Source organism: Aquarana catesbeiana, linkage group LG05 (assembly GCF_042186555.1).
Source record: "Aquarana catesbeiana isolate 2022-GZ linkage group LG05, ASM4218655v1, whole genome shotgun sequence".
NCBI classification, from domain to species: Eukaryota; Metazoa; Chordata; class Amphibia; order Anura; family Ranidae; genus Aquarana; species Aquarana catesbeiana.
This window is the reverse complement of record NC_133328.1, coordinates 571,219,115-571,239,413: the sequence shown is the minus strand read 5'-3', so window position 1 is coordinate 571,239,413 and position 20,299 is coordinate 571,219,115. Positions and strand designations below refer to the sequence as shown.

The window sequence follows — 20,299 nt, the reverse complement described above, 5'->3', positions numbered from 1 at the left end:
CTGCACTGACTGGCACTGATGATGAGGCACTGATATGCAGCACTGATGGGCATTGATAGGCGGCACTGATGGGCACACATAGGTGGCACTTATGGGCACTGCTAAGCAACACTGGGCACTGATAGGCAGCACTGATGAGGCACTGGTAGGCATTACTGATTGGCACCTCTAATGGGCATGATTGGCAACCCTGATGGTCCTGGGTGGCATTCCTGGTGGTCCTGGTTGGGCATCCTCGGGGGGGGGGGGGGGGGCTGCGCTGAATATATATAGTCAGCGCAGCCCCCCCCCCCCCTGTCAGGAGAGCAGCCAATCGGCTCTCTACTCACGTCTGTCAGCGCGAGTGGAGGAAAAGCCAGTACATGGCTCTTCCTGTTTATGCTGTGATTGGACACAACAGATCACATGGTAAAGGGCCTCCGTCAAAGGCTCTTTACCAAGATCGGTGATGCAGTGTGTCAGACTGACACACCACACCAACAATCGCCGCGCTGTGCGTTCGCGCCTTATTTTGCTGGACGTCATATGACGTCCAGTCAGGATAACTTAACTACTTTTTTATGGGGGATGGGAAGTGGTTAATTGTATGTCCATTCCAATAAATACTGCACTTCGAGGCATGTTTTTGTTTATTACCTTTGGTATTTTGGGGATATATGAATGGAGCTCTACCCTGGTAAAATGAGAAAGATTGGGAAGAATTTCTTGTATGGAAGCCTGCAGATATTCCTAACTTTACCCTTGTTGGCTTAAAAAGATCATTTTTTGGTGAGCGTGCATTGCATGGGGGTGATAACTGGTAAAGGTTGGTGATCGGAGTTTGCACCATTATTTTGTATGGGATGAGATCCACTTGGGTGTAATCATCGATATTGTAACAATATTAAACCATACAAGTTTTTTTTCTTCTTTTCTGATACTCCTGGAGTTTCACAAATAAGGATAGAGAAGAGGACACACCAACTCCACAGGATTGGAGTAATTCATGTGTGTTTGCTGCACTTAATTGTGTAGCCAACAATTCCGGTAAGCGTTCAATCCTTATATTTGCTGAACATTCTAGCACCTAATAATTTGGATCACTGGATGATTTGTGGGGTTTTTTTTTTTTTTTTTTTTTTTTTTTTTTTTGAATACAGAAGGACTATTTTTATTTACATTATTTTTTAGATTTTTTTTTGCACATTTTGTATGTTTATTGATTTGAAGGACTTGTTGTATTGCCTTTTGCTAGCAGCTGTATAATTTTGGTGTAGCGCTCACTTTGTAGACGCAGCTTTTCACAGATTGATAAACCTCTGCTAATCTTTACTTCTGAGACACTCTGACCCTCTAATACCGGCTATACACGTGTCGAATTCCAAACAATTTTTCGCTCAAAAATCACACCTTTGAATAATCGTTCGATTTTCGACCATTAGTGGGCCGCAGCAATGGCCGATTTTCGTGAATTTGTGTGAGCAGCATGTTGAAAACAAACAAACAACAAATTTCTAATCAATGATGGGAGAATCGTCTGAGAAATATAATCTAAAAAGAAATGCGCGTGAGCTGTGACCTGGAAAAAAAGGCAGATTCCCAAGCCATTAAATTTTCTTTTCTGTAGCTACATGAGGTGAAATTGAAGGCTTGGTTGGTCAAATTTTGAAATCAGTGGTGGCACCTTCTGTTTACAAAAAGCACATTTTTAATTTTCGATCAATAAATTGGTCAGAGTTCGTCCCATGTATGGTCTGCATAAGGCTGCTTTCACACTGATCCGGGTTTCTTCCATTTTTATGTTTAAAAAAAAAAGCAGAAGAAAAACATGTGACCATGTTAACCTATGGAACTCTTCACACTGATCCGTTGCCGGGTTGTAAAATGCACCGCTAACCTAGTAAAAACGCATCAAAAATGCTGTAAAAACAGTAAAACCGCATATTCAGATCAGTATTAAAGTGCCCTTAGATGTTCGTTTTTTTTTATACCCAATCAGGTTACTGACCTGTTGCCAATTAACCTAATTAGTTGCAGAATGTTCTTCCAGCTCTTCCTTGTTACTACTTACTTTGCCATTTTTTGGTAAACTATTCAAGGACAACTATTGTTGCCCTATCCCATCTTTTGAGACATGTTGCTGCCACCGGTTATTTTTTTCTTAAAATGGTACATTTTCTCAGTTTAAACATTTGATATGTTTCTATTGGGAATTTAAATATGGGTTTGAGATTCGAAAAAATCATTGCATTCTGTTTTTATATAGATTTTACACAGCGTCCCAACTTTTTTTGGAATTGGGGTTGAATAGTTTACCAAAAAATTGGGTAATATATTGTGTTTGTGTACCCTAAAATTTAACCTTGGTGTATCTTTTAGTGAAATTTCTAGTTTCATAAATCATTGCACTAATATGTGACAAAAAAAATTAAATGCCATTTTTTTTTCTCTAAGGTCTTTACTTTTAGGAAATATATAATGTTTTGGATTTTAACCAATTTTCTAGGCCTAAAATGATTTTTTAAATGTGTGAAAAAACCGGCTCTGGCAGTGAAAGGATTAAACGCGTCAGCCATGGCAGCTCACGTTTCCATCCTCACAGATTTTACTTAGTTTTTGTACTGGTAGCATGGGGGTGTTTAAACCTCTTCTTTGTCTTCCTGGCTGGTTCTGGGATTGATGTTCTGAGTTTGGTGCTTTCTGTTGTCATTGCCTAACATAAAATCTAGTGTGAGAGTCGGGATCTGTACTGCACAGCTTATGGCTCTATGAAGGCCCCCCGTTCACACCAGTGCGCTTTCTCCTGCATTTGCTGTCGCGCAGCACTTCACGACAATACCGTGTTTCCCCGAAAATAAGACTCAAGTCTTATATTAATTGTGGCTACAAAAAACAAACTGGGGCTTATTTTCAGGGGATGTCTTGTTTATTTACAGTATGTACAATAATTTACATTTATTCAAATACAGTCATGTCATCTTCTGGGAAAAAATAAATAAATAAAATATCCTGATCCTTTGAAGCATGATAGTACAGTACTTGTTCTGTGGCATTTACCCCTCTCTATGTTCTATAAAACCTGGAATAAAATGTTTTTTCTAAAAGATCCTGTGTTCCCAGTCTTCTCTCCCCCTGTCAGCTCAGGAGTCAGCAATATGAAATGCTGTAATCCCAAAACCTGGGTTAAAGTCCTTGTAAAATGATGTCATCCGTTCTGGTAAAAGATTATATAATGTGCAGCGTGTCTCCTTGTCTAACTTTATTGTGGAAAATACTTTCAGCGCTGCTGGGCGCTCACGTGACCCGCCAGAGCTCTTCTTACCCGCTCCAAATACTGCAGAGGGAGGGGCCTAAATCCTCACTGACATCAGCCAGTTTTGAGCTCTGCAGAGGTAGAGTCCCCTGATGTCAGCCGGGAGGAGAGGAGAAGATCTCCAGCGGGTCACGTGAGCGCCCAGCGGCGCTGTAAATAAGGTATTTTCCACAATAAAGTTACACAAGGAGACACACTGCACATTATATATTTTTTACAGAACTGAATACGTGTTTTTACAAGGACTTTAACTAAGGCTAATTTTCGGGGTAGGGCTTATGTTGCAGCCATCCCCCAAAAACACTCTAGGTCTTATTTTTGGGGAAACAGGGTAGAAATCACATTATTCTCTATGATACCCATTCACATCAATACAGTGCAGCATGGTTTTTTGAAAAAGTACAGGTGCTATTTGTGTGCTGATTTTGGCACCATAGACTTTGCGCACTAAAAGTGTGTGTAAAAGTGAATGCACGCGTGTTTATGGAAGACGTTTATGTATAAAATCCAGTCTTCTACAAAAAATAGCAAAAAAAAAAAAAGTGCACAAAACTTGCACTACAAAAACGCACTCAAAAACACATCATGCTGCAGCAGCACTAGTGTGGACGACAAGCATTAGGATCGCTCTCCATTTGACAGCCAGTGAGGAGACATTGTATTTTCTCCTTTTATTCCTGATTTAACTCCTTAAACCCCATAGTAGCGTGCCTAAACTTGCGGTTGAGGGGCAATAAAAACGTGACTCAATCACTGCCCCTGAGCCACTAGTGTCAAGTCCTAAGGTTCGGTTCACACTTGTGCGATCCCTGGGAATCCACTGCGGGTTCCAGCATGGCACCAGACTCGCACAGCAGTTCACACTGCCATATGCGAACTGAGTGTCAATACATTGTTAAAGGGGTTGTAAACCCTCCTTTTTATAAAAAAAATAACAAACATGTCATACTTGCCTCCACTGTGCAGTTCGTTTTGCACAGAGTGGCCCCGATCCTCGACTTCTCCCGTGCGGAGCGCACGCCTGAGTCCTGCTTCTGTGTACGTTCACACAGAATGCAGGATTTGACTGACAGCAGCGGGAGCCAATGGCTGTGCTGCTTTCAATCTATCCAATCGAGCCGAGACAACGGGCAGAGAGGAAAAGTTGGTCTCGCCGAGGGAACGAACGGGCTCAGGTGAGTAAAACGGGGGGGGGGCGCTAAGGGGCCAGTCCGTGTCAGTTTTTTCACCTTAATACATAGGATGTGATGCATTAAGGTGAAAAATATGAGAGTTTACAACAACCCCTTTAATGACACCCCCATTTTAGCTCGCATTTCGCACTGCGAACTGACAGTTCAGACATGAATTCGATCGCATCGGTGTAAACACCCATGCAATCTGATTCTGGTGCGAACCAAAAAAAAGGGTCCTGTGCGAGTTTGGTCTGAATGTGATATCAGCCTTACTACCTGTATGGCTGAAATCGCATCGCATGGACATCGCCTGTGATTTGCACTGCAGTGCGAATCACATGCGATCTCGCAGAGCCGCTGGTGTGAACTGGCACTAAGTCTCTTCTCACATGGGTGCTGTTACCTGCCTATCAGCTCTTTTTTCTGTTTGTGCATACTGACCTGAGAATGTGCAGCTGGATGTACAGTCTCTGCATAATTCTGTGCAGTACATGGACAGTAATGGCCATACACTGATTCAAATTTAGCCAGTTCAGCAGGGACCAGAAGACTTTTGATTTGTGTGAGCCCGTCTCTGTCCCCGCTGTCAGATTACGGTGTCCGGGTGTTTGCGTAAACCAATCAATATAAGCTTTATTGGGATTCCATCCACCTCACTTCCTGAAGAAAAAGAAACTGTATGGCCAGCTTAACTCCTGTGTGCATGCATGGGGTCAGGTCATTCGGGCCCAACCAATCTACAAGGAAGACTGGGGGAAGATAGAAGTTCCAGCAGTGAAAGGGATCACTGATATTACAGCACTGGTCGCCAAGTCTGCCATAATGTGTTAATGAGGTATACATACAAGCGTATTATGTTTACTACTGCTGGGAGCCCAAATGTTTTATTTTTTGTTCATGGTTTACAGTGTATCCGGATAGTATTCACGACACTTCACTTTTTCAACTGAATTTAGCACAGGTGGACTCCAATCAAGTTGTAGAAACATCTCCAGGATGATCCGTAGAAGCAGGACGCACCTGAGCTCAATGTTCAGCGTCATGGCAAAGGCTGTGAATACTCCTGTACATGGGGTGTTTTTCCATTTTTTATTTTTAATAAATTTGCAAAGATTTCAAACAAACTTCTTTCATGTTGTCATTATGGGATTATTGTTTGTAGAATTTTTAGGAAAATAATTAATTTAATCCATTTTGGAATAAGGCTGTAACGTAACAAAATGTGGAAAAAAGTGAAGTGCTGTGAATACTTTCCAGATGCACTGTACGGCCGACTTAAATTAATATTAAATGATGCATTCAGTGTAACACATTGAGCACAATTTAATAAACATTTCCCAGTAAACCATTTGTTAAAATTCTTACCCTGCACTTGCAATTTACCACTTTCAATGCTGCTGGCTCTGCTCTCTGCTTCCCTGAACAGGAAGGAGTTAACAGTAGACAGTGTTGCAGCCAACCTGTTAGCTTGAGGGAGGTGCAGGGAAATACCTTGCCATCCTAGGCTATGAGGCTTTTGTGTTTCTATTGATGCACGCAGTGTAGGAGACAGAACGATCGTTCCTGCATGCAAGGGGTTGCTCCATAGGATGCTGCAAGAGAAAGGAACCACCCTGAAACAAGACACCCGGGGCGACAGTCATGGCTCCTGCTTAAGGCTGGATTCACACCTATGCATTTTTAGTGCTTTTTGCATTTTGCAGATTTGCACTACAGAACGTGTTCCATAGAAAACAATGTTAAATGGACTCTAGTGCAAATCTACAAAATGCAAAAAGCACTAAAACTGCATAGGTGTGAATCCAGCCTAAAGTGGTAGTAAAGTCAGCTTTGTGATTTTACCTGCAGGTAAGCCTATAGTAGGGCTTGACTGTAGGTATAATGAATATCTCCTAAACTGGCACTGTTTAGGAGATCTTCACACTTGATGCAGCCGGTGATGTCACCGGAACATGCGCTTTGAAGGTCCGACATACCGTGCCAGAACTGAGGGCTCCCCCGCGCATGCTTTAACCACTCACACAGCCGGAGTCTGCCAGCCCGGAAGGAAGACCGGTGGAAGATGGAAGCCATGTCAGCGGTGACAGCGTGCTGCTGGAGGGCTTCGTTCCAAGTTATGTATATGGTGAACCACAAAGAGAAATATTATTCTCAAAAAGGTGTTGCCACCATCCCAATAATTATTGTATAAGGACCCTGAATTAGGGACACAAGTACCCCCTGGTACAGCGGGACTTTAAGGGCAAACAGCATGTATAAGTATAAAATATCATTTATTAGAAAGATTAAAAAGACATATATATAAAAAATATAACAGTAACTCATACAACACTTTTGGTGCATGATACAAAATGCATTTTCATCGTGTTTATATTGTTTCACATAATTTTTCAAAACTGAACATGATATTCCTCCAGTTAGCCTGACATGTTTCGGGAACACTTCCCTTCTTCAGAGGCATCTATAGGAGTGTAGTATATTCAATTCTTGAGATGTGAAAAAATATATTTGATTTTTGTGGAAAAAAGCTTTGAAAGACCTGATTTTGTCATTAGTGGTCCATCAAAGCCAATAAACCCCGTCTTTGCTTGAAACAACCCACACAAGGGTCTCCACCGAATGGCCAACTCAAACAGCTACAAGTGAGCCCTGTTGAAATTGAGTGTGTGACCGATCGTTGCTACCATAGTTGTTTGACCTGGGAGTTTTTTTTGTTTTTTTTCATTCCAAGTTAAGCATTTCATAATGTGCTAGTATGCCAGTGGCATATCCATGTGTGCAGGGAATGCAGTGCACAAGGGCCAGGGGGGTTCACTGTGCCCTATCACACTCTGCACACATGGAGTAAAAAAATTTCAATGTGCACACAGGCGACGCCAGCAGCCGCATCTGCAGTTGCCCGGTCTATAGATCTGGCCGCCGCTGCCCACAGCCACTGAGGTGCCTGACCAGTGGCGAAGTGATCTGCAGCCTTGTGTGCTGTGCTGGGAGTCGGGATATGTCTTCTGACATGAGAAAATCCCGCCCGCTGCCCCACCTTGCAGTGAGACATGCCGCCCAGACTCCGGAGAGGGGCCGCCAGGAGGACACTAATGTAAGTGGATAGTGGGGAGGGACGCGGTGTATGGCAGCCAGGAAGCTAGTGTATGGGGGTGGAAAGCTGCAGTCTGCTCATGCTGTGTGTGGAGGACTGGTGGCAGCCTGCTCTGCTGGGACTTGTAGTGCCCTCTGTGGGGAACTGAGATATGGCAGCCTCCTATGCTGGGACTTGTAGTGCCCTAGACTGTGGGGGACAGGAATCCTCAGTCCCCCACAGAGGGCACTACAAGTCCCAGCATAGTGGGCTGCCATTCTTTAGTCTCCTGTAGTCTAGGGCACTATAAGTCACAGCATAGCAGGCTGCTCTTACAGAACAGGAGCTGGGGGAGGGGGGAGAAGGAGGCATGGGTTTGAGATGGGCAGAGGATTTGTGCTGAGAGGGGGGATTTATGCTAAGAGGGGGAGATGGGGGAGGATTTGTGCTGGGAAAGGGGAGGTGGAGGCAAGGGTTTGTTCTGAGAGGGGATTTGTGCTGGGGGGGATTTGTACTGGAAGGGTTTATAAGAGGGTGAGGATTTGTGCTGAAAGGGTAGGACTTTTGCGGGGGGGGGGGGGTCTGTGCTGAAAGGGGGGGATTGGGAGGTAAGAAAATTTGTGAATGGAGGGGTTTTAGGGGGATTTATGTTGTAGGGGGGATATGGGGAGTCAGGATTTGTGCTAGAAGGGGGTATATGGGGGGTTGGGGAGTTTGTTCTGGGTACTGGATGACCTTGTCCTGGCATTGGTGCACTCTATAAATTGCAAGGGCGGCATCTGTGAAGAGAGAAAGCTGGTTGTCGATGTGAGGACTGAGCTATATGGGTACCTTAAATAAAATAATAATATAATAGATGAGCATCTTAAAGCGGAGGTCCACCCACACCGCCAAAAAAAAAATATTAAAAGCCAGCAGCTACAAATACTGCAGCTGCTGACTTTTAATACATGGCCACATACCTGTCCCAGGGTCCAGCGATGTCGGCAGGCGACGCCGAGAACCCGCTCAGTTCTCGGCAGCTGCCGCCACCATCATCCTAGGTGAGGGAATCCGGAAGTGAAGCGTTGCGGCTTCACTTCCCGGTTCCCTACTGCACATGCGCGAGTCGCGCTGCGCGTCCCAAGTGGTCCCCGCTCTCTCCTGGGAGCTGTGTGTTCCCAGGAGACATCGCGGTGGGGATGGGAAGAGGCGTAGACTCCCATGGGAGTCTATGCCGGAAGTGGGTGCAAATACCTGTCTTAGACAGGTATCTGCACCCCCCTCCCCCCTGAAAGGTGCCAAATGTGACACCGGAGGGGGGAGGGTTCCGAAAAGCGGAAGTTCCATTTTTGTGTGGAACTTCACTTTAATGAGACACAATGTACAGGGATAGGGACAATTGTAGACACTCACTCAGGTTGGACTGGTGTCTTTATTAACTTTGCTAACTATGTAACTATATACACTGGATTTTTTAATTTTTTTTTTTTTTTTTACTACTAGCAGTGATCATCGACTTAGTGAGACAGCGCAGCGTGCAATCTGACACTTACTTACAATGGGTGCGAACTGACTAACTGCCACGAATACAGTGATAATATACACCATCAACTGTACTAATGACACTGGCTGGGAAGGGGATAACATCTAGAGTGATCAAAGAGTTAACTGTGTATTATATGCTGCTTTTTACTAATAACCTTTGTTTCTAGAAACAGAGATGGTTCCCTCTGTACAGAGCCCTGTGTTGATTGTCAACACAGGGCTTAGGGCTGTGATTGGACACAGCTTATCATCAGCAGGTCCCGGTCATGAATCATTGGCCAGGACCTGCTGAGAGACTACCGCTGTGTACAATCACAGCAGGTGTTGGCGGTGGGGGGAGAGCATGTATGCACCGGAAACAGGCAGTGATGTTCCAGTACATCGCTGTGCCTGTATGGACTTGCCCGTCCACAATACATAGTGGGTGGTCTGAAAGTAGCTAAGTTTAGATAAGGGGGGGTCTCTACAAAGCCTTTAATTTTCAAGCTATACAGGAACACAGTCTAAAATTGTGTGTGTGTGTGTAATGCCCTGTACACACGATAGGATTTTCCAATGGAAAATGTGTGATAGGTAGGACCTTGTTGTCGGAAATTCCGACCGTGTGTAGGCTCCATCACACATTCTCCATAGGAATTTCTGTCACACAAAATTTTAGAGCTTGTTCTCAAATTTTCCGACAACAAAATCCGTTGTCAGAAATTCCGATCGTGTGTACACAAATCCGACGCACAAAGTTTCACGCATGCTCGGAATCAAGCAGAAGAGCAGCACTGGCTATTGAACTTCATTTTTCTCGGCTCCTTGTACGTATTGTACATCACCGCGTTCTTGACGTTCGGAATTTCCGAACAACTTTTTGTGACCGTGTGTATGCAAGACAAGTTTGAGCCAACATCCGCCGGAAAAAATCCATGGATTTTGTTGTCGGAAAATCCTATCGTGTGTACGGGGCATTACAGTTTAGGTTATCAAGTGATACCTTCCATGTGCGATAATCAATTCCAACAATTCATCCACTCGGGCTCTCAGAGAGTCTTTGCTGGCCAGAAGCAGTAGCAGTTGGGCTGGAGACAATTCTAGCAGCATACCAGTAATTTTACTTGCAAAGGCCTAAAATAAAAAAATCGTTATATGTTTCGGGTGTGCCAGAAATGTTTATATTGTATGAAGCGAACATCACAAAGCAGTTACAAAAATTGACAAGATGTCCCTTACAGGCTGCATGGCTTGTACACGTGGATACAGCCGCTCCCCAAGAGCCTGTCTGTGAGCTGGAAGAGGATCTGGATCATCACTGGGGTTCCCTTCAGAGGCTGGCCTTAAAGGCCTTGTGTCAATCGACAGCTGTCTCCTGAAATCTCTAAAACAGACATCTCAAGCCTCCCGCATTTGGGGGGAGCCTCCCGGACACCCACAAGTGCTGCCCGATATCCCGGCTGCGATGCTGATCCTGGATGGTCCCCTGGTTCACAGCCGGGGATGATCAGTGCAGCAGGAGGGACAGCTGTGAACACCGATATCCCTGTATAGCTGACATCCGCTTCTCCTTCTCCCCCTCCCGCAGCTAAAAAGCTATACAGGGAGATCTGTGATCACAGCTGTCCCTCCTGCTGCACCGATCATCCCTGACTGTTCCCTGTATCCTCTTCCTCCAGCCCCCCTCTGTGTCTTCTACGGCGGCTCCCCTCGTGTCCTTCACCCGGCTCTCTATTCTCCTCCACCAGCCCCCCTCAGTGTCCTTCACCCCCCTTCTTCACCGGTTCTCTGTCCTCCACCTCCGTCCCCATCCCCCGCAGCCGGCTTCCTTCCTCTCCCGCCGGCTGTGGGGATCTGTCAGGATGGCGAGTGAAGGAAGGGACTGGTCATTTACCGGCCCTTGCCTTTTCTGAATTGGACATAGTGAGCGAGATCACTCCTGTGTCCTGTGAAAACTGAGCGAAGTGACCTGTGTGTTACTCTGCTCAGTTTATTAATGGACAGGAGACTCTGTCGTCTGTCCATTCATCTTCAATGCTGAGAAAGGAACTGAGGAATCAATGTCTCAAAGAGGAATCTGTCTTTCCATGTCTCAAAGAGGATATGTCAGGGGTCTGTTTAGACCCCTGATAACTCACCAAAGCCCCCCCCCCCAACAGAGTTGTTTAAAAAAAATGCAAAAAATATTTTAAAATAAATAAAATTGTAAACAAAAATTATATAAAATAAAAAAACTACTGACACCACCCCCTGCCCTACTAACACTGTCCACTGCCCCAACCCGCTCCCCCCCAAAAAAAAAAATTAAAATGAAAAAAAAAAACAATATGTAAAAATAAAAACTACTGACACCGTCCACTGCCCTGCTGACAACATCACCGCCACATACCCCCCACCCCCTTCCCCAGAAGCACTGTGAAAAAAATATTTTAAACAATTATTTAAAGAAAATAATAAGCAACAAAATTGTAAAAAATTGAGAAAATAATAAAAACAAAAAACTACTGACGCACTGCTCTACTGACACTGTCCAATACCCCCACCCCTAATCATTGTGAAAAACCAAAAAAGTAAATTGTAAAAAAATAATAATAAAAAGAACTACTGACACCGTCCACTGCTCTACTGACACCGTCCACTGCTCTACTGACACCGTCCACTGCTCTACTGACACCGTCCACTGCCCTACTGACACCACCCTCCACATACTACTTACCGCTGTAAGTAATCTCAGACTCTATTAACCATTTCGCTACCCGGCCATAGTAATATGACATCCACAGATGGGATCTCCCATCCTGGGTGGACGTCATATGACGGCCTGGGCTTCCCGGCCGCCTAGGGGGCGCGCGCGCGCCGCGTTGCTCGGGACCCGGTGCGTGTGCCGGCGGCCGCGATGTCCGCCGGGCAGCCGCGATTGCCCGTTAACCGGGCCGGACCGTGGATGTGTGTGTGTAAACACACACATCCACGTCCTGTCAGTTGAGAGGAGAGCGATCTGTGTTCCCAGTACAGAGGAACACTGATTGGTCTCCTCCCCTTGTGCGTCCCCTCCCCCTACAGTTAGAGTCATTCCCTAGGAAACATAATTGACCCCTTGTGTCCCCCTAGTGGTTAACCCCTTCCCTGCCTGTCACATTTACACAGTAATCAATGCAATTTTATAGCATTGATCGCTGTATAAATGTGAATGGTCCCAAAAATGTGTCAAAAGTGTCTGTGTCCGCCATAATGTCACAGTCACGAAAAAAAAAAATCGCGATCGCCGCTATTACTAGTAAAAAAAATAAATAAAAATTTTTTTTTTTTTAAATGCCATAAATCTATCCCGTATTTTGTAGACGCTATAACTTTTGCGCAAACCAATCAATATACGCTTATTGCGATTTTTTTTACCAAAAATATGTAGAAGAATACGTATTGGCCAAAACTGAGGAAAAAATTAGTTTTTTTTTTTAAAAAATTGGGATATTTATTATAGCAAAAAGTAAAAAATATTGTGTTTCTTTCAAAATTGTCGCTCTTCTTTTGTTTATAGCGCAAAAAATAAAAACCGCAGAGGTGATCAAATACCACCAAAAGAAAGCTCTATTTGTGGGGAAAAAAGGACGTCAATTTTTTTTGGGTACAACGTCGCACGACCGCGCAATTGTCGTTTAAAATGCGACAGCGCTGAAAACTAAAAATTGGCCTGGGAAGGAAGGGGGTGAAAATGCCCTGTATTGAACCGTTTAAACCACGCCCCATTTAAGCCACACCCAATATGTAGTGCAGTTTAAGCCACACCCACCTCCCTGAAATTAGTTTTTGCAGGTTGGGATGTCTGTATTTGTGGGTAAGAAAAATGACATGTAAAGAGAGAGAATCACTGCTCCAGGTGGGTCAGATCACAGTAAAAGGCATCTCCTTCAGTCTAGAAGTCCAGGTGCTGGCAATGCTATGGCAATTAGACATCAAAGAAATTCTGGACAGCCGCACTCCAAAAATATTTGCCTTTATTCAATAAGGTGTCATCCAAAATAAAGGTCACAGCAAAGTGGAGCAAACTTACGCGTTTCGCACTACAAGGAGTGCTTAGTCATAAGCGTTGTTCCGCTTTGCTGTGACCTGTATTTTGGGTGACACCTTATTGAATAAAGGAAAATATTTTTGAAGAATAATTACATACATTCTGTGTACAGCTTTGCATGACTGTGCAACTGTCAATTAAAGTAATGCAGTACTGTATCGCAAAAAGTGGCCTGGTCATGAAGGAGGGGGGGTAAATCTTCCGGAGGTCAAGACAAAAGCAAAGGAACATGGAACTTATTTATAACAGAACTGCAACAGGGAATCACCGGGCTGGGGAAGGGAGATGACAAGAGAACCCGTCACTGCCACGAATGGCCATAAAGTTTATCGGAGTTATGAAATAAATGCACAGTATTGTATCTACATGTGATATCACTTCTTTATACATCATCTTCAGTACCAAGGATGCCATCCCTGTACAGGACAACACACCTCAGGCACTTTACATGAACTTTCACCGGTAGAGTGTGTGTACGATCACCCAGAGTGAGGGCTGTCTGAAGTCACATGACTAGCCGGAGGTTTTACTTCCGCCCACACTGCCCTCTTTCCATGCGTCCGGTCGCGGCTGATGACGTCAGGCTGTAGCTGAGGACTTGTAAAGATGGCGGCCATGGCACCGGGTAAGGACACAGGATATGTCATGTGGTGTTGTAGGGTGCCAGGGTGGTTGGTGTGGGTGACAGGCGGGGGAAGGGGGTCGGTACAGAGTGGGGGGCTCATGGTGAGGACGGTGCGGTGGCTATGAGCCCCATAGACCGGCGGGGGGAGCCGTGTCCTCCAGGTGACCCAGGGACAGCCAGAGTGCTGCCTCCTAATGTGTGTGTATAGGAGACACTGCAGGCTGTATGGCCTACACTGTGCACCATAGGTCTGTGTGTGTAGATGGAAAGAGATATATTCTATTTATGACAGCACCCCAGTGGTGATCTACATGATTTGTTATACAAGCCATTCTTCATCTATTGCATTATCATCCAATGTGACACACAATAGTGTTGTAACAGACTGAAAATATCCATCAAAAGTTCTGTCTGTCCTAAATCCAAATAACCTAATATAGTAGAACTGTAGGCCATTTTGTTTCCCCCATTTTGGATGAGGGAGGGTTATAACCCCTGCCAGTTGTGTGTGTTTTTTTTTTTTGGGGGGGGGGGGGGGGGGCTGTGCCCCATTGAGATTTCTCCTCACTTCCTGTCCCATAGTCAAAGCAAGGAGTGGAAGGAAATTCCTGCATCTCACCCCCAGGTACAGTTGCCACCTCATCCCTTTAAACCCAATTGAATTATCTGAGGCTCAATAAATGCAGATAAGGCACCAAGTGAGTTTAATTTACCACCGTAATCAGCCACAGAACCTGTGTAATTAATATGTGTTCGGGTTTAAAGGGATGAGGCGGCAACCCTACCCCCAGGTCACCAGAACTAGTCCTCTGTTGGAATATTTCCCCTCTATTCCTATTCGGGGGACAGCTCAAAAATGTGGGATTTTCTTTCTCTTTCCCTTCTAGCGATAACAGGACAAATAGAGACAAGTGGATCTCCCTAGCGGGGGGCACAGACAGCAAAAAAAACTGACAGGGGTTCTAATCTATCTCCACTCTATCCAAATAAAAATTAAAGTTCTGGTTTGCGTTATACTTTTTAAAGTGGGAGTAAACGCCCATGGTTGATATCTAGTTACAGGTAAGCCTATAATAAAGCTTACCTGTAAATATCTCCTAAACATGCACTCTTTAGGAAATATTTACTAGTAAAGCCGCCATTGACGTCACCGGCACATGTGCTCTGAAGGAATGGCATATCATGCCTTTTCATTAATTGAGATAAAAAACCTGTGTGCAGCAGCCCCACTAATACGTACCTGAGCCTCATCTCTATCCAGCGATGTGGCACGAGAGACTCTCCTCCTCATTGCCTGAAACAGCAGTGGAGCGCCATTGGCTCCCGCTGCTGTCAATCAAAGTCAGTGAGCCAATGAGGAGTGAGAGGGGGCGGGGCCCAGCCGGGCTCCATGTCTGAATGGACACACAGAGCTGTGGCTCGTGTGCCCCCATAGAAAGCTGCTTGTTGTGGGGGCACTCGTCAGGGGGGAGGGGCCAGGAGTGCTTAAGAGGGACCCGAGAAGAGGAGGATCTAGGCTGCTCTGTGCAAAGCCACTGCATAGCGCAGGTAAGTATAACATGATTTTTTTTGTTTTTCCTTCTTAAAAACAAGAGACTTTACAATCACTTTAACTACTTCAATACTGGGTACTTTTACCCCCTTTCTGCCCAGGCCAGTTTTTAGCTTTCAGCGCTTTTGCACTTTGAATGACAATTGTACGGTCATGCAACACTGTACCCAAACAACATTTTTTTTTTTATCATTTTGTTTACACAAATAGAGATTTCTTTGGGTGGTGATTAATCACCACTGGGTTTTTTATTTTTTGCTAAATAAAAGAAATACGAAAATTTTTGGGCGAAAAAACAGCATTTTTCTATGTTTCTGTTATAACATTGAGCAAATGAATAGTTGTTCTTCATAAATTTAGGCCAACATGTATTCTGCTACATTTCTTTGGTGAAAATGACCCAAATCAGTGTTTATTTAGTCTGTAGGAAAGTTATAGAGTCCACAAACTATGGTTTATATCTGAAAATTGACCAATTCTGATGTACTGACGTCCTATACAATTTCTTGAGGCCCTAAAATTTCAGGACAGTACAAATACCCCCAAATGACTCCTTTTTGGAAAGTAGACGGTCCGAGGTATTTAGTAATTTTTTGTCATTTTTGGGAAAATTTAGACATATAAAAAAAGGGGGAAAAAAATATTTTTTTTTTTTTAAACATACTGCCACCAGTGCAGTACAGCGTCATCATTATAGCTGGTGTGGCAGTGAGCAGGGACACTGGTGATTTTCAATTATAATTTTTTAACACACTGTGACCAGAGCATTATAATGTTACCATAGTAACATTGTACTACTCTGGGGAAGTAATCAGGATTTTTTTTTTCTTTTTTTACACATTATGATTATACTAGTGAATTACATTGCTATAAGCAAGCATTTTACTGAATGAAGCTTATTCATTCAGCTTGTTTTGTTGTGATTAGTCAAAGCTAATCATACGGTACAGATGAGCTGTGATTGGCCCTGTCTGTACCATGTGATCACATTGACCAATCACAGCTAGCAACACAATTGTACCCAATGAATGGCATAAAAGGAAGCCATCCATTGTTTACAACTGTCATGTGACCTGCTGTGATTGGTCACCCGGTACCAGCAGCGAGTCGGTACACTGATCAGTCATCGACTGTGTCCGGTGTCAAAGCCGGTGACAGATCACACCACTGTGTGGCGCTTTCTTGAGAGGACGTCATTTGATGTCCACTTAGGATGGTAAAGCCACCACCTGGCTGTCGTTCTGCTATAAGCCAGGCGGGAAGGTGTTAATGTACCTTTAAATAGTTTGTTCTGGCTAAGCTGGCCCAAACAAGCTATTTACTGCATTTACAGCAAGTGCGCTGTATTACCTGTAGGTAGTCTCAGCTACATACTGTAAACAGCCTAGTGTTCCAGCAGTGAGATGGGGGATTGACGCTTCAACCAAAGACAAAATACAGTTGAGCTGATCGCTCTTCAGCCATTTGTATTCTGGCCTCAGTAAATCAGGGGAAGCTTTGCATTCATGCATAGAATACAAAGCTTCCTGTGAATGGCTGATCAGCACTCAGCCTGACTGTATTTTGTTCCGGAAATGGGATGGGAAAGTCTTGTCCCAATGCCAGAATGCAGCACTGTATACAAGCACCTGTTAGTGCCGTAAATAGTTTGTTTGAGCCAGCTTGGACCAAACTATTTATAGGGAGATTAACGTGATTGTAAAGGTTTGTTATTAAAAAAAATAACGATCATGTCATAATACCTCCCACTGTGCAGCTCGTTTTGCACAGAATGACCCCGAACATCCTCTTCTGGGGTTCTCCGGTGGCTCTCGTGGCTCCTCCTTGCATCAGATAACCGCCTAGGAGAAGCGCTGTCCCGAAGGGGTTACCTTGCGTGCGCGCTCCCGAGTCCAGCATTTGCGTCTACAGACATGAATGCCGGACTCAGCCCCGCCCCCAGCGCCCGCATCATTGGATTTGATTGACAGCAGTGGAAGCCAATGGCTGCGCTGCTTTCAATCTATCCAATCAAGAGCTGAGGCTGAGAACCCCGTGGAGAGAGGAACAGTGCATCCCCGCTGAGGAGATGAAGGGGCTCAGGTAAGTAAACGGGGGGAGGGGGGGTGCGTTGATAGCCAGGTGTTTTTTTACCTTCATGCATAGGATGCATTAGGGTGAAAAAACACGAGGGTTTACAACCCCTTTAAATGTATGTGGAGTTAGGCTTTAGGGGTCATTCACACCATATGCTTTGGGCAGCTTTTGCCTAATGCATAGACAAGGTAGTTGGCCTTTTATGCCATTAGTTTAGCTCGCACCACCACGCTGCAATGGTATGTGCTGACAAAATGGAAACCTGTTTCATTTTTACAAAGCACAAGCGTGATGATCCATCACAGTGCACAGCAGTACATTTAAAAGAATGAATTGTCATTTTTCTGACATTTCAATAAAGTTAAAAATAAAAACATTAGGTCAATGGTAACAACTGGTCGTGCATTTTACCACTTTGCTGAGTTATTGATCTTGGGCTGCCATTGGTGTCAGATAATTCTGACTGCAATGAATTCCTGCTCCCCTGCCATGTATTGTCATTCCTTCCTCTTGTCCCCACTGTGTCTCGTAGTGATGAGGGATCTGAGGAAGGAACCACAGCACCCAGCGGTGGACCACGCATCTGATACACCTGGATGTGCCAGATGCTGAAGGTGTTTGGGCCAGCCGAGCTCCTTTAGACAGCGGGTATTGGCTGTTCGAAGGGAAAGTACAAACTCTTCACTTTGTATGTTGGACCTTCTGTGGGAAATGTGAAAAGTGACTGTCACTTTCAATGTATACATTCTATTAATATCCAGTGAGGAAGATCCTTGCATAACATAATTGTCTGTAAACCTGTAGTAGATTCTACAGACCACACACACTTGGGTTGAGGACTGCAGCTCAGTATTTACACACAGTCCACGACCACAGTTGTAGTGCAGCTGATATTAATAATCTGTTTTGTGCTTTTTCCTCAGTTGTAGTCTCGCGTCGAATGATGGGCACCATAAACAAGTTGTACTACAGTCTTGCTGGATTTAATAAACTAGGTAATATTAAATGTTTTTAAGTGTCATTATTGTTGTAGGGCTTTTCTTGCACCTTTCAAGTTTGTCTAAGCAGCTGTGTAATCCATTCTATTAGACAGAGGTAAGGGCGCTTTGTATGAAAAAAGTCTTTCTTCAACCAGTTTCCCCTTTTCCAGACTGGTTAAAGTATATCTATAGTTTATGACCATCTTTAAAGTGGAACTAAACTGTATCTGCGCATCACAAACTGAACACACTATTGAATTCATTTTTATTATTCAGACTGGGTTCACACTAGAACACGAAGCGGCTCACAGCAGGAGTCTGATGCATCTCCATTCACTGTTTCAGGTCCGATTTCAGTCCAAATTTTGGGCTGAAATGGACCAAACGGGTTTCTGTGCAATTCGCACCGGAGCCGCTGCGGAGATGTGTTAACCGGCTCCATAGAGAGCCAGTCACAATCTCCTGCTATGTGAATTGGATGCAGAAAAATTTGAATCCAATTCGCATAGGTGTGAACCCAGCCTTAAAATTTACTCCCCCATCCATCCATGCTTTATTGTGTTGAGAAACCACTCTGAACCCCCCCCCCCCCCCCCCCCCCCCCCCCCCCCAGCATTTCTGGTCAAGGTCATCTTGAGTAAGGGCAGATCAGTCATGTAGCGTTGACTTTGACTTCCTGGGTTCCATCTGTCCCTAAGCTGGATACACACCAGTAAAAATTTCAGAACATTCAAATGTCTTTTAAAAGATTTTCATTTGCTTTAACATTTTTTGATTTTGGAATTAATGGACTGAATGAAAACCACATACACTACAGATCATTTAAAGAGGAGTTCCACCCAAAAGTGGAACTTCTGCTTTAAGCACTCCTCGCCCCGTTACATGCCACATTTGGCATGTCAGTTTTTGTTTTTTTTGGGGGGGGGGGGGGAGCGGGTACCTAGTCTTGACAGGTACCCAGCTCCCACTTCCTGCTCTCGCTGCCTTGGCGACTCCTCCTCTCCCCCTTCCTCTCTGCAATTTTCTGGGACACATCACAGGTCCCAGAAAATTGCCTGGCCACTAAGAGCGCAGCGTGACTCGCGCACCCAGCTGTGAAGCCGCAAGCTTTCACAGCTGGGTACCCACACTTGCAATGCCGGCGCCGCAGGGAGGCAAGGGAGAGGATCGAGGCTTTGGACGGCCACATCGCTGGATCGTAAGACAGGTGAGTGTGTGTTTATTAAAAGTCAGCAGCTACACTTTTTTGTAGCTACTGACTTTCAATAAACTTACAAACGAGTGGAACTCTGCTTTAACATGGTTTCTTATGGGACACGCTCACATATATGCTTTTTTTCAGCTGCTGCGTTTTTGGAAAGGGTCAGGGAATTTTATAAATGCAAAACAGTGCTTTTTTTTGGTTCAATAGACTTAAAGTGGAGTTCCCACTTTTAAACTTGTTCTTAAAGGAATGACCACCCCTCCACTACTCATTTTTGGATAACAAATTTTTTTTTTTCCTTTCTTGCCTTAAATGAAGTATCCTGTGTACTTTTGTCCCAGCCACGCTGTGGCCCAGGGTATCCTATCCTGCTGCTCCCCCGCTGCCTTCTGGGACCTGTGTCCATCCCAGAAGACAACGGGGACCATTCAGAAAGCGCCGCGCGACTAGCGCATGGCAGTAGGAAACTGGCGGTGAAGCCTGAAGGCTCCACTGCCGGTTTCCCTTAAATAAAATGTTTGTGGCTTGAACACAGCTTTAAATGGAGAAGCTGCAGAAAAGCATTTAGTGTCATTTTTTTTTTTTTTACGTGATTTTAGGCGCAACTTGCATTTTTCAATCTTCCCAACAACAAATTGGCCAAAAAAAAAAACAAACAAATGCAAAACGCAAATCGCTGTAAAACAGTTTGTGAGTGATGACAGAACAAAATGAATGCGGGTAAGTATCCATACCAGTATTGAGCAG

The 20,299-nt window shown here is 44.5% G+C and overlaps 1 protein-coding gene across 1 annotated transcript in view; it reads left to right on the top strand.

Annotated features, from left to right (window-relative positions):
• Positions 1–13,616: 13,616 nt before the first annotated feature.
• Positions 13,617–20,299, top strand: part of UQCRB (ubiquinol-cytochrome c reductase binding protein) — a 15,190-nt gene continuing 8,507 nt past the window's right edge. The window contains 2 exon segments of the mRNA XM_073632000.1: positions 13,617–13,740; positions 18,292–18,363. Coding sequence (XP_073488101.1) covers positions 13,722–13,740; positions 18,292–18,363 — 91 coding nt within the window. The 5' untranslated portion in view covers positions 13,617–13,721.